At 44.8% G+C, this 14458-nt stretch overlaps 1 protein-coding gene across 5 annotated transcripts; it reads left to right on the plus strand.

Moving 5' to 3' along the window:
- Positions 1–1982: 1982 nt before the first annotated feature.
- Zfp90 (zinc finger protein 90) lies at positions 1983–13274 on the plus strand. 5 transcript variants are annotated; one of them, XM_063278197.1, is made up of 5 exons: positions 1996–2232; positions 2450–2516; positions 5843–5969; positions 6287–6382; positions 6538–11444. In XM_063278197.1, exons 2-5 carry the CDS (start codon positions 2484–2486, stop codon positions 6558–6560), a joined length of 279 nt encoding a protein of 92 aa, XP_063134267.1. In that variant the 5' UTR covers positions 1996–2232; positions 2450–2483; the 3' UTR covers positions 6561–11444. The 5 variants fall into 5 exon arrangements, with proteins under 5 accessions (XP_063134266.1, XP_063134267.1, XP_063134265.1 ...); NM_001025765.2 differs by lacking the exon at positions 6538–11444 and adding an exon at positions 11457–13274 and having other exon boundaries at positions 2129–2232; XM_006255566.5 differs by lacking the exons at positions 2450–2516; positions 6538–11444 and adding an exon at positions 11457–13274 and having other exon boundaries at positions 2034–2232.
- The last annotated feature ends 1184 nt before the right edge of the window (positions 13275–14458 follow it).

Here is a 14458-nt window from a genome sequence, read left to right on the forward strand (position 1 = left end):
GATCAGCCTGCCTCTGCACCCACCACCCACCACCCACCACCCACCACTCCCACTGCTGAAATGAAAGGCATGGGCAAATACGTTTTACATTGTTTTTTCTTACATTTTATACGGGCAAAACATTTTTGCATTGTTTGAACCCTCTGTTTTGTTTGTTTTGCTTTTGTGAGGTTTTTGGTTGGTTCATTGGCTGGTTTTGATACAGGGTCTCGGTTAACTAAGCAGAGCTGGTCCCCTTGAACTTCTGATACTCCTGCCTCCGCTTGCCAAGTGCATTACTGAGGTGGTAGGACTCCGCTCTGCCTCATTGCACTCTTGTTTTGCTTTTGAGTGCAGAGGTCTGTTCACATTCTCCATCTCAGGTCACTTCTGAACGTCGTAGGTCACTCCCTAGGAGGTACTCTGGCCCTTATCCGTGGACCGCGTTGCTGCCAGCACTAGGGAACGAGCTGTAGTCCCTGGTGCCGAGCCTTACCCTGTGTTTGTACTTCTTATTGAAAGTTCTATTTTAGGAATCAGCTAGGATTTCTTAAACTTCTGTTTTCTGCTTTATTTATCTGCCACTGTTGTTTAGTGTGGAAAATATTTACATAGTCTCAAAGGGGCTTGTTGTTACTTATACTTTCTCCGAGCCTTACCCTGTGTTTGTACTTCTTATTGAAAGTTCTATTTTAGGAATCAGCTAGGATTTCTTAAACTTCTGTTTTCTGCTTTATTTATCTGCCACTGTTGTTTAGTGTGGAAAATATTTACATAGTCTCAAAGGGGCTTGTTGTTACTTATACTTTCTCCGCCCCCTCATCCCAGCAAAACCCACATACTGCTGTAATAAATGACGAATAGTAACAGGTGTGGGTAGGAATGTTGGAATCTATATGCTGTTAGTAAGAGAGAGAGAGAGAGAGAGAGAGAGAGAGAGAAGAGAGGAGTGATACAGCCACTTCAGAAAACAAATTCACAGTTTCTTGAAATGCTAAACATTGTGCTACCAAATCTCTATAATTCTACTTCTCTGCATCTACCCCAGATCAATGAAACAGCACCCCCATAAAAGTGTGTACACACATATCCACTGTAATATGTTGCTTTGAAGATAAAAGCATAAAATCCCACAGTATAAACAACTCAAATGCCACCAACTGATGAATGAATTGCTCAGGCAATCAAATCCTTCATTCAGCATTAAAAAAGAATGGAATAGGGTTTACTGTAATGTGAATGAACTCAGAACCACTATGATAACTGAAAGAAGCCCATTCATAAAGCTTCGTATTGCCTGATCTTACAAAATACCCAGAAGAGGCAGAGTTGTTACAGAGACAACACAGGTCAGTGGTTGCCCAGGATTGAGAGGAGGCAGAGATAGGAGTAGGGGGTAGTTTTTTAAAGTACATGAGTTTTCTTTTGTGGCTGATAAAAATGTTCAAAGAGGAGACTAGAGTGATGGTTGTGCAACTCTGTGCGTGTACTAAAGTCCATTGAATGATACACTTTATCCATTCACGCATGCATTGTGTATTTACTTTGGCTTGTAAGCCCAGGTCTCTTTCTTGTAGCCCAAGCTGGTCTTGAACCACAGTTTAGGATAACTTTGAACTCCGGATCCTTAGCCTCTTGTGTGCTGGAGGATTGATTACAGGTTTGTGTCTTACAATAAGAGCTCAGCTTTGTGATATTGTAGTCTATAAATTATATCTCAACCAAGATATTTGAAAAAAGTGGGGAGAGGGTCTGGGAGGTGGTGCCACTGGCCTTTAACCCCAGCACTTGGGAGGTAGAGGTAGGTGGATCTCTGAGTTTGAGCCTAGACTGGTTTACAGAGTGAGTTCTCGGACATCTAGGGTTACACAGAGAGAGGGAGTGGGGGGAGGGGTGGAGAGAATTTCTAGCAGCTCCAGAAAGCATACACATACCAAACAAAAACTTTGAACCTAACCAACCAGTCAGCCTTCTTGTGTTCTTACCACAGCCCTCACTAGGAGGCGGGGCACCTCTGCAGGGCGGGCACGCGAGGATAGCTGGGAATCGTAGTTTCTGGGCCCGCAGATGGGCAGGCGCGAGGATCAGTGTGCGCAGTCGCACTTGTGGCTCTGCGCCCGCCGCTGTGGCCATTGTCCGGCCCTGTTGTTGCAGAGCTGCACCGCCGAGAACAAGAAACTGCAGCGGGCGCTAGAGGGACGGACCTGAGGTCGCGGATTCCGAAGCCCCGGAGCCAGATTTCGAGTGCCGTGGGTAGGAGGCTGTCCTCCCCGCCTCGCCGACCATCCTGTGGGCTGACTGGGCGTGGCCGGAGGGACTGTCCCGAAGCTGTGGGGCCTTTCATTTGGCCTTGGGGAGAGCCGCAGGAGAAGGCGGGGCTCCTCCCCACGTTTCGGCCGAAGTGGCTACAGAGCTGGAGGGGTGGGGCCTCGGGGTAGCCCGGTGAGTGGATCCTGTCCTCTCTCCTCAGCCCTGGACCATAGCCAGCACTCACTGAGGCAGGAATGGCCCCGAGACCTCCGACGGCCACGCCCCAGGTGAGCCGAGCCTTCCCCCACCGCCCGGAGCATCCCACCCTGCGAGGCCCTGGGAGTGTGAACCGAACAATTATTGGTATAGAGATTCTTAGTCTGGATCGCTTTGAGTCTCCTCCTCTAAAGAAATCCCCTCTCAAAGTGCCCAGACCTGGGCGGAGCGGGATTCCTGAAAGGATGGAGACTAGGGAAATGCGATCTTGTGAAAGAAATTAACCGATTTGGGATTGTCCACACTGAGCCTGTATTGCAGTGTACAGTTCTTGGAACTCTTCAGTGAGGAATGGAGAATAGGGTGACAAGATAGAAAAGTGAGGTAAGAAGCCCCTGCTTCTCATCCAAAGGCCTTAAAGAGACAGCAGGGGGCAGAAGAGACCTATTAGAGAAAGAAACCGTTGAAGGTTGGGCTCTGAGTCTGAGACCACCATCACCGCCAAATCTGGACAAACTAGCTCCAAGCTTTTGCTCCCCCAACCCCCGCCCCATTCGTTTTCTTTTTTCTTTGACAGATGTTTAATAGTGCACATCCCCAGGTCCCGGCTTCAACTTAATTAATAAGAGACAGATTTGTCAACCCATTTTATTCTTGTAGCAAAAGGGGCATTTTTCTGGACATAAAAACAATGAGGTTGTCCATATTACATTGATGAAAACATAATCCTAATCCTCTTTAGAATTAAGGGTAAGAACTAGGAATATAGCTCAGTGGTAGATCACTTGCCTAGCACGTGTGAGGTCCTAGGTTCAATTCCCAGCACCTCCTGGAAAATAATAAGGATGGGCTGGAGAGATGGGTTTCCAGTTAAGAGTGCAGACTGTAAACTTTTACATGCTGCTCTTGCAGAATTAGTTCAGTTCCTAATCCTCATAGCAGGAAACTCACAGCCACCTTGTAATCCAGGTGCAGGGGGGACCTGATGACTCTGACTTACTTGGACACCTGCTTTCACGTGACCATAATTGTTAGAAACAGAGAAAAAAAATCTCAAAAGAATTGAGGAACAAAGGATCACACCGAGTTGAAGGAAGCCTGGCAGGGCAGTGACTCTTGTAAAAATGGTGCCCCTGAACCCAAACAGACCTAAAAAGCACAATTTGCCAAGGTGGCTTCTGTCTTTTATCCCTCACATAGGTGGTGACTGAACTCAGTCAGTTAATTGAAGCTTGATTCTATAATCTGACAAGATTGGCAAATTGTTACAAGGGGGGGGGGCTTTGGGAATATAACATAATATGCCTTTATAGGGCTGTCTGTCTTTGTGAGGGAAAAAGGTTTGCACAATACCCACACTGAGATGCATAGTATAACAAAATACTTTTAAGATTAACAGTAAGCTACAAATTGTAGTCGCTACATGTATCATATAATCAAGTTTGATCTGGATAAAAATACTAGCAATGTCTTTTAAGATCAGTTTATAGGGGGGTTGGGGATTTAGCTCAGTGGTAGAGCGCTTGCCTAGCAAGCGCAAGGCCCTGGGTTCGGTCCCCAGCTCCGAAAAAAAGAAAAAAAAAAAAAAGATCAGTTTATAGGGTGCAGAAATGAAACTCAGTCCATAGAGTCACTGCCTAGAATGCATGAAACCCTGGGTTTCAATTGCTTTATAAACTAGGAGGGTTGGGGATTTAGCTCAGTGGTAGAGCACTTGCCTAGCAAGCGCAAGTCCCTGGGTTCGGTCCCCAGCTCCAAAAAAAAAAAAGAAAAAAAAAAAAAAAACAACTAGGGAGAACTAGAGAAGTCACACTTGGGAAAGAACATTGAGCACGTTCTGGTATGGTGGCTAGGAGTGTTTTCTGTAGAGCTGAAGGAAGACAGGGCATTTGGATGTCCAAAGCAAGAAGATGCAAGAGAGTCAAGTTAGTAAGGCAAGGAGTCCATGTGACGGAAGCCAAACTGCCTTCTTTTGCCTTTTGTGGATTAGCAATCTGCTGCCTGGCTGTGTTGTTTGCAAAGGCCCACATAGGTGGGGAGGAGGAAAGGAGGAGGAGGAAGAAGAGGAGGAAGGAGAGGAAGAGGGGGAAGAGGAGGAGGAAGAGGAAGATCTAGATTATTTCAGCTCTCTATCTCCTACTACTCTCTCCAGGCTACTGAATCACCTTCTCTTAAAGTTTTCTTCCTTCTGTATGCCTTGTGTTTCTGTCTAATGTGAAAATCAAATTGTAGAGCTGGAGATGGCCTCAACCAATAGAATGCTTCCCACCCAGTGCCACAGAAACCAGACGCTGTGGTGCATGCCTGTAACCCTGCTGTTGGGAAGCAGAAGCAGACAGATCGGAGGTTCAACCTCAATTACATAGTGAGTTTGAGATCAGCCTGGGATACAGGAGAACCTGTCTCAAAACTCAGTAAATGAATAGGGGCTGGAGACACAGTTCATCAGTTAGGAGCTCTTACTGCCCTTGCAGAAGACCCAGGTTCAGTTTCCAAAACCCACAGAATTGCTCACAACTGCCTGTAGCACAGTTCCAGGGGACCTGATGTGCTCTCCTGACCGGCATGGGTCCCTCCCTGCATGAATATAGCACACACACGTACTCTCAGATGCACACATAAATGAATAATAAATAGATATTTTAAAAATTAGTAAATACATAAAAGCAATTTGTAGAGCAATATGTGTAACGGTTCATAAGGCATGCGTGTAGGATGCGTGTAAACCATGAACGGGGAGCTCCTAGGGATGTATACCAACTGTTGAGAATGATTGGATCAGGGGAGTAAAGGGGGATAGGAAGGATTGGCAGTGGTGGCACAGGCCTTTAGTGTCATCACTTGGCAGGCAGAGGCTGATGGAGTTCTGTGAGTTTGGTTAGAGAGTGGGTCCTAGGACAGCTAAGGCTGCAACAGAGAAGCTTTGTCTCAAAAAAAAAAAAAAAAACGGGAAGTGGGGTGGGGTAGGATGGCGACGCCTGTCACTTTCACTCATGTTTGAGTTTGTAACAAAGCAAGGGAAGAAAGCATCGGGAATGAACAGGGAATGAGCAGCTGTATAACAGGCTTGGTTTGGAAGGAAGACAGCAGGTGAAAGAGAGGTGAACTGGGCAGGACAGCATAGGCCTGCAGTCCCAGCCCATGAAAGTAAAGGCAAAGCACTAGCAATTCAGTCTCCTTCAACCACCTATTGAATCAAAGGCCAGCCCAGGCTACATGAGACGCCGGGAGAAGAGGTGGGAAAGGGAAAGAGATGAAATAGTATATGCAGGGTTGTGGGATAGACTTCCCCTTGGAGCAGCAAACACAAGATCCCCAAGTCTGTTGTTGCCAGCACTTCGAGAGGAGGAGCATTTGTGGTGTTGACCCCTACTTGAGCAGGACTGTGATCCCACAGGAGTCAGTGACATTCAAAGATGTGGCTGTGAACTTCACCCAGGAAGAATGGCGCCATGTGGGCCCCGCCCAGAGGAGCTTATATAGGGACGTCATGCTGGAGAACTATAGCCACCTGGTTTCGCTCGGTAAGGAGGGGCCACCCCCTCAGTGACTCACATACTCCTGAGTTTCCTTCTAAGGTTTGGTGCACGCAGCCTAGACAGAAGGAAGCCCGAGGCTTGGTTGGGGCCTATGTTTTGGGGAGCCAGCTTTCCTGGGCTTTGAGCATGGAAGATCCTTATGTTATAGAACTAGGAAAGGGGGCTTTGCTAGTGTGTCTCCTTAAGTTGCACCTTTTCTTTTCTTCAGAGTTCCTGAGGATCAAGGACTAGTACTGACTTATAGGAGGGCCCTTTGTCTACTTGCTCAAACACCCAAATCTTGTGTGTTTACCCATGAGCAGGGTATCAAGTCTCCAAGCCAGAGGTGATCTTCAAACTGGAGCAAGGAGAAGAGCCATGGATATCAGAGAGAGAACTCCAAAGGCCTTTCTGTCCAGGTAAATGAGTTAAGAATTCTGCTCATGTCTATCAGAGTAGACAGACAGGGCCACGGCTATGGAGAGGCACTTCTAACAGAAGGCATAGGAGCCGTCCGACCTGAAAAGGAAGTCGGGGCCATTCCTGGGTGACACTGCCTGTCTCTCTTCTCCAGTCAGGTGTTCCTGCTGTAGCTGAGTCTTAGGGGGAAACGTAGCCGAGTGCCGAAGTTACAGACATGTACTGCCGCACCCAGCTTCATACTGTCGTCAGAGAGAAGTTGACCCCACCATATCCCTTAATGCCAGTACCCAGAAGGCAGAGGCAGATGGCTCTCTGTGGGTTCTAGGCCAACCACGGCTACACAGTGAGACCTGGTTCAAAAGAAAGTAAAGACAGAACACAGAGAGTGGCTGGTACAAGGCAAACCTTGGTCTAAGCCTCAGGACACTGTTCCAAGCACACAGTCCCAAGGACTCAACACTGATGTCACTATTTAAAAAGAAGCATGTCAGAATTCTGAAAAAGCAAGGCCTTCAGAGATTATGTTTTCATTTCAACTCACAGAGAGAGCTCAGTTTGTGATGAGGCTTCTGACTAAGCTAGTACATTGTATTTGGTAAACATACACTCCCCAGTAAATCTGTACAGTACACACTGTTTGACAAGAGGTCTGTTTTAGGCCTTTGCTAATGGAAAAAGAGACAAAACTAACCCTTTATTAAAGTCCCACTGAGAAGAAGTCGAAAAAGAAAATGTAGCATTCTCTGCCCTTGGGAGTTTTACTTCCCCCACCCCACCCCCATCTCTCTCTCTCTCTATCTCTATCTCTCTCTCTCTCTCTCTCTCTCTCTCTCTCTCTCTCTCTCTCTCTCTCTCTCTCTTTCTCTCTCAAGTGTCCTGCTGTATGGCCCAGACTATATTACCATTCCCATCCCCAGAAGCCCCAGAGTCCCAGCTCTCAAGTGCTGAGATTCCAAGTGAGTGCTACTGTGTATGACTCACATTATGAGTTTAGGATTGATTCTTGTCACAAACTTAGGAGTTTGAGTATTGGACTTCTTTAAATGTTGCTTCCTCTCCCAACATTTGATTATAAGGATGTCAAACATATGGAAAACCTGGGGAAATTGTACAGTAATTGTCATAAAGCTGCCACGTAGATGATCACAGATTTTGAGTGTGATACTTGCTTAGCTGCTTACCTCTGCATCTGTCCACGTCAGAACCACCTTTTTAGTGCATTCTCAAGGAAGTTGAAAACATAGGCACGAATATCATGAATTAGACCTCCGTGTTTTGGTGTGGTTTGTTTTCCTTAAATTCTGAAAATAAAATCTAGGGCTTTTCCCATTTTATTTATTTTTTTTTAAATGCTGTATCAACAAACTATATCCTGAGTCCAGGGTTCAACTTTTTTTTTTTTTTTTTTTGGTTCTTTTTTTCGGAGCTGGGGACCGAACCCAGGGCCTTGCGCTTCCTAGGTAAGCACTCTACCACTGAGCTAAATCCCCAGCCCCCAGGGTTCAACTTTTTAATTAATTAACCTATTAATTATTCCTTAAATCTCAGGGCATGTTTATTCTGGGTCTTTTAAGAGATTTTTAATTATACATAGGCAAGGTATATGTTCGTGTATGCCAGAGCCGACGAAGCCAGAAGAGGGCATTAGGTCCTCTGGAGTTAGTGTTAACAGCTTGTTAGCTACCCAGTGTGGGTGCTGGGGACTGAGCTTGGGTCCTCTGCAAGAGCAGTGCATGATCTTAACCACTGAGCCACCTCTCCAGCCCCGCTCACTTGCTCTCATGGACATGGGTGTTTTGTTTGCATGTGCGTGTGTGCAGTTCGCAGAGACCAGAAGAAGGCTCCGGATCCCCTGGGACTGGAATTAACAGTTGGGAGCCTCCAAGTTGGTGCCGAGAACCAAACCTAGGTCCTGAAGCACAGCCAGCGTTCTTAACTGCTAAACCACCTCTCTAGTACCTCAGTTTATCTTTTTTTTTTTTAAACTTTGAAGATCTTTTTTTTTTTTAAAGATTTATTTATTTATTATATATAAGTACACACTGTAGCTGTCTTCAGATACACCAGAAGAGGGCATCGGATCTCTTTACAGATGGTTGTGAGCCACCATGTGGTTGCTGGGAATTGAACTCATAACCTCTGGAAGAGCAGTCGGGTGCTCTTAACCGCTGAGCCATCTCTCCAGCCCTCAGTTTATCTTTTTAGTTTTGCCGTTTGTGCCCTTGTTGTTTGTTTTGGGTTTTGGGGGAACATGTTTGATTTTTGTTGTTGTTTGAGTTTATAAGATCTATTTTATTTGTGTGTGTGTGTGTGTGTGTGTGTGTGTGTGTGTGTGTGTGTGTGTGTGTGTGGTAGAAGAAGACGGCATTGCATCCCTTGGAGCTCAAATTACAGATATTGTGTGGGGCTCCCCCTGCTTATTGTGTGAGTGAGTGACGGGATCCATCTCTTGTACTCTCTCTTCAATAATGAGTGATCTTAACCCCTGGACCACCTTTCCAGCTGCACTTGTTTCTTCCGTGATTTGAACTTCTGAACCTTCTGCCTCTACCACCTGAGTTTTAGGAATGCAGGATGCACCATCACACTCAATTTGGTAGCAGGGATCAAAGTCAGGACCTTGGGATGCTAAACAAGCCTTCTACTAACTTGTTCTATTACCTGCCCTATAATATTTCTTTTTTTAGTGTAAATGTTGTATACACTAAAATGTACACTTACATGTTTAATACTGTGGTCTGACAAATGCATTCACCCTTCCCACCCATACTCCTCAGTATTTTTATTTTGTTTTTGTTTTTTTAGAGAGCATCTCCCTACATGTATCCAGATTGGCCTCAAACTCATGATCTATTCTCAGTTTCCCGGGTACTGGGGTTATAGGCATAACCAAGCATGCCTGGTGTCTCCCTTGCGTGTTTTTGTTTTTGGTTTTTTTTTTTTTAAGGTAACCATTTTTTTTTTTAGATCTATTTATTTTACACACACACACACACGCAAATGTCTTGCCTGTACCATATGCAATGCCTATGCCCACAGAGCTCAGAAGAGGGCATTGGATTCTCTTGAGACTGAAGTTACAGATGGTTATGAGTTTCCATGTGGGTGCTGGGAATCAAATCTGGTCTTCTACAAAAGAAACACATGGGGTTGGGGATTTAGCTCAGTGGTTGAGCGCTTGCCCAGGAAGCGCAAGGCCCTGGGTTCGGTCCCCAGCTCCGGAAAAAAGAAAAAAAAAAAAAAAGAATAATTTCCAAGAAACACACGCTTTTTTTTTTTTTAAGACTTATTTATTTTATGTATGAATACACTGTCGCTGTCTTCAGACACATCAGAAGAGGGCACCGGATCCCACTACAGATGGTTGTGAGCCACCATGTGGTTGCTGGGATTTGAACTCAGGACCTCGGGAAGAGCAGTCAGTGCTCTTAACCACTGAGCCATCTCTCCAGCCCGAAACACACGCTTTTAAAACAGAGTCTACTCTTCAGTCCTAAAGATTACTAGTCTTGGAACCTAAAAATTAATGTTATCTAATATTAATATTCTATGGTATAAAACAGACCTAGGGATACATATATTGACTGAAATAAATCCTTGATCAAGAGAGGTAATGGGGGTGCAGGGAGAAGGGGCTCGCAGTTAGAGATTTGCTCTTGCAGAGGACCCAGGTTCAGTTCCCAGCACACACATGGTGGCTCACCACTCTAATTCCAGCTATAGAGTATCTGATGTCCTCTTGTGACCTCACTGGGCACCAGACACACATGGTGCACATACATGCCTGCAGGCAAACACTCATAAAATAGAACACATAAAATAAAATGAAACTTTAAAAAGGTATTTTAGTAAAGTGCCTGCTTTCAAACATGAGACTCTGGGTCTAGATCCCCAACACCCATGAAACACCAGAGATCTGTAACCCCAGCACTGGTAGGAGGTGGGAAGGAACAAGCAGATGGATTCCTGGAACTCCTTGGCTGGCTGGTGTGGCTGAATCAGTGAGCGCCCAGGTTCAGCGAGGGCCCTGTTTCAAATACTAGGCCAGCGAGATGGTTCAGTGGGTAAGACACTTGTTGCCAAATCAGATGGCCACATGGTAGGAGAGAATTTACTCCTTCAACTTCTTGTCTGACTTCTACACACATGCCCTGATGCTTGGATGTACACGTGCATGCACATGCACACACACACACACACACAGAGAGAGAGAGAGAGAGAGAGAGAGAGAGAGAGAGAGAGAGAGAGAGAGAGGAGAGAGAGAGAGAGAGAGAGAGAGAGAGAGAGAGAGAGGAGAGAGAGAGAGAAAGAGAGAATATAAATACAGTTTTATTGGAACTTCTGTGTGGACCAGGCTGACCTCAAACTCTGCTCCCAGGTATTGGGATTAAAGGCTTATTTGGCAATAAATGTTATTTTAAAATTACAAACGTATATCACACACATTTAAAAAACACATACATAGAAGAAAGAAGGTGGCTATAGAATCAGAGCTCACACAGACTGAAACACAGACTGAAAATAACTTGCTTTCTGAAACATTACTTTTTCTCAGTTTTAGTAGTGTGTGGCCTCCAGACATGTCAAAGAATCTTTTCAGAAGACCCTTAGCTGAAGATTTTCTCTGCAGTATTTAGAAACCTGCTATCTAATAGTAACCAATTCCTTTTGTAAAGGAATTACAAAATCCTTTTTAAAGAAATGATAAAATGGATGTATTAGGAAGGCAGATTTCTGTTATGTCCCATAAAATAGCCAGGACGCATGGAACCCTGCGAGGTAGAACATGGTTCTGTTCTGTTCACATCTGTGCCTTGCACATTTAGGCTCCTTTGTGCATTCATTTCCTATCAGACTCACCCGCTTACGTGGGCGCTCCTCACTGTCTGACATGACAGACACTCTGGTGCCTCACTCTTTCTTTCCTGCAATTTAAGGTATCTGCACAGACTAAGGAACTGATTTAAAAAGACAGCCGTGCATGATTTATATCTCATTTATATCCCCTGCTGTAGCATGTTGTTTGAACTGCAAGGATGTGGGAACCTGTGCACTTTATATTTCTTTCAGACTGGAAGACCAGGCCTGACATCAAATCGTGGAGTTCCCAGCAGGGCGTATCTGAAGTATCCCACAGTGCAAATGTTTGGTCGCACGCCACATTCGGAGATATCTGGGGTGTCAATACCCAGAGGCACCAGGAGAGTTGGAGAAGACATCTTGGGCCAGAGGCATCTTCCCAGAAGAAAATAACCGCTCTGGAGAAAATAGCTGAGCAAAATAAGTTTGGTGAGGACTCAGGTTTGAGCACAGACTTGGTTCCACAATTGGACGTTTCTTCAAGCATAAGGCCCAGCGAATGTAAGACATTTGGAAATAATTTGGAATACAATTCTGAATTAGTTACTCAGAGTGGTATCCCTGCTAAAAAGAAGCCTTACAAGTGTGATAAATGTAGGAAGTCATTTATTCATAGATCATCACTCAATAAACATGAGAAAATTCATAAAGACGATGCTTATTCCAATGGTACGGATCAAGGAGTTCCTTCTGGAAGGAAACATCATGAGTGCACTGACTGTGGGAAAACTTTCCTGTGGAGAACACAGCTTACTGAGCATCAGAGAATTCACACTGGGGAGAAACCCTTCGAGTGTAATGTGTGTGGAAAGGCCTTCAGGCACAGCTCATCCCTTGGTCAGCATGAAAATGCACATACAGGGGAGAAACCCTATCAGTGTAGTCTCTGTGGAAAAGCCTTCCAGCGCAGTTCATCTCTTGTTCAGCACCAGAGAATCCATACTGGAGAAAAACCCTATCGGTGTAACCTCTGTGGGAGGTCATTCAGGCACAGTACGTCCCTTACTCAACATGAGGTCACACATAGCGGAGAGAAACCCTTCCAATGTAAGGAATGTGGGAAAGCCTTTAGTAGATGTTCTTCCCTTGTTCAACATGAGAGGACTCATACAGGAGAGAAGCCTTTTGAATGTAGCATATGTGGGAGGGCGTTTGGTCAGAGCCCATCCCTTTATAAGCATATGAGGATTCATAAGAGAAGCAAACCTTACCAAAGTAACAACTTCAGCATAGCTTTTGAGCCTAACATTCCTCTCACTCAAGGTGAAAGTGTGCTCACTGACGTAAAGTCATACCATTGTATTGACTGTGGGAAAGACTTCAGTCACATCACAGACTTCACTGAGCATCAGAGGATCCATGCTGGAGAGAATTCCTATGACTCTGAACAGGCCCTTCGTCAGCAGTCCCTGTCTCATCCCCGAGAGAAACCCTATCAATGCAACGTATGCGGGAAAGCTTTTAAAAGGAGTACGAGTTTTATAGAGCATCATAGAATTCATACTGGAGAAAAACCCTATGAATGTAATGAGTGTGGAGAAGCCTTCAGTCGACTCTCGTCACTGACGCAACATGAGAGAACCCACACTGGAGAGAAACCATATGAATGTATTGACTGCGGGAAAGCCTTCAGTCAAAGTTCATCCCTTATTCAGCATGAAAGAACTCATACTGGAGAGAAACCGTATGAATGTAATGAATGTGGCCGTGCCTTTAGAAAGAAAACCAATCTGCATGATCATCAGAGAATTCATACTGGAGAAAAGCCCTATGCTTGTAAGGAATGTGGGAAAAACTTCAGCAGGAGCTCAGCCCTTACTAAACACCACAGAATTCATTCACGAAATAAACTGTAGGAGAGCAAAAAAACGACAGGATGGGTAGGAAACACTGTCTAAAATCTGGTTCCAACCCAGTTTCTGAGAAAGTCTGAGAATGTAATTATGTGTTTATACACTGTGTATGGAGAAAACGGTGCCACTAGACGGACTTTTTTTTTTTTAATAAAAGCCATTCTTTCATACCTGATTACAGGCCTCTTGTAGAACTACATACTACATATGTATTTGCTTGGAAATGATGTGACCTCGCTTTTGAATATATGTGTGTAGAATCACTAAGTTTTGACAGCTTGATACGTAAATCCTATTGCTCACAACCTTAAAAGAAAGGAAGACACCTCATAGTATGGCCAAAGCCCATTTTAAACACTGACAACAGTTTCACTTGACTGGAACTCTTGTGTGATGCTTGAAACTGTAGAAATCAGTTTGTTTCCCAGAAAGTCAACACTCAGGGAATTAGAACAACTGGCCCAACCACCTAACTGTAGAGATGGCTGCAATAGTAGACTCTAACCTATAATAGCTAGGCTGAATGGAAAAGCTGCTTTTCTGGTTCATTGGCCTCATACCATGGCTACAGAAAGGGCAATTTGGAGTTCAGAGGCCTTTAAAGTAAAATTTAATTTAGATTCCCAAACATGTGACATTGTGGAGAACCTAAAAGACATCATAGGCAACAATATGGAAATTTGTCACAAGTGTAAGGCCACTTAGTAGAAGCTTACAAAACAAAACATTGGCAGAAACTGGAAATGATGGGACAGATCACTCAGACACACACACACACACACACACACACACACACACACACACACACACACACACACACGGTTCCCAACTGTAATTATACTTTTGGCCCATGTGTCATTTCATTGGCTTCTCATGGCACTGCATGAAGAGTTTGCTCAAAGCCCTCCTCTTCGGTGCTTCCCCATCTCCCTTCTCTTTCTGCCTTTTTTGAGGTCTCTCTGACTCTCTGCCTCCCTGCCTTCCTCCCTCCTTCCCTCCCCCTCCCTCTCTGTCTGTCTCTCTGTCTGTCTCTCTGTGTGTCTCTCTGTGTGTCTCTGTGTCTCTGTCTCTGTCTCTGTCTCTCTCTCTCTCTCTCTCTCTCTCTCTCTCTCTCTCTCTCTCTCTCTCTCTCTCTGTGCCAAGTTAATTTTACTGTGGAGAAGTATAAACCTAATTACCCACAGCCATAAACTCTCTCTCTGACTCCATTTACAGAAACAGCATGTTTTGCCTCTCTTCGTGTGCAAAGAAAATACACTGCCGTTTCAAAACCCATTTTAGCTCAGTTGCTCTTCAGTTAGCAAACCATGAGAAAAGTGTCCTCAGTGCTTTGAAGTGCCCATCCAGAACTTTTTTTTT

This window comes from Rattus norvegicus, chromosome 19, assembly GCF_036323735.1.
Source record: "Rattus norvegicus strain BN/NHsdMcwi chromosome 19, GRCr8, whole genome shotgun sequence".
Lineage (NCBI taxonomy): Eukaryota > Metazoa > Chordata > Mammalia > Rodentia > Muridae > Rattus > Rattus norvegicus.

Bases quoted from the DNA above. Each gene is read 5' to 3' on its own strand.
- Zfp90 (XM_063278195.1), top strand. From the start codon at position 5,711: ATGCAGGGTTGTGGGATAGACTTCCCCTTGGAGCAGCAAACACAAGAT. The intron at 5,970-6,286 runs GTAAGGAGGGGC...ACCCATGAGCAG, and splicing joins TAGCCACCTGGTTTCGCTCG to GGTATCAAGTCTCCAAGCCA. The intron at 6,383-11,456 runs GTAAATGAGTTA...TATTTCTTTCAG, and splicing joins CCAAAGGCCTTTCTGTCCAG to ACTGGAAGACCAGGCCTGAC.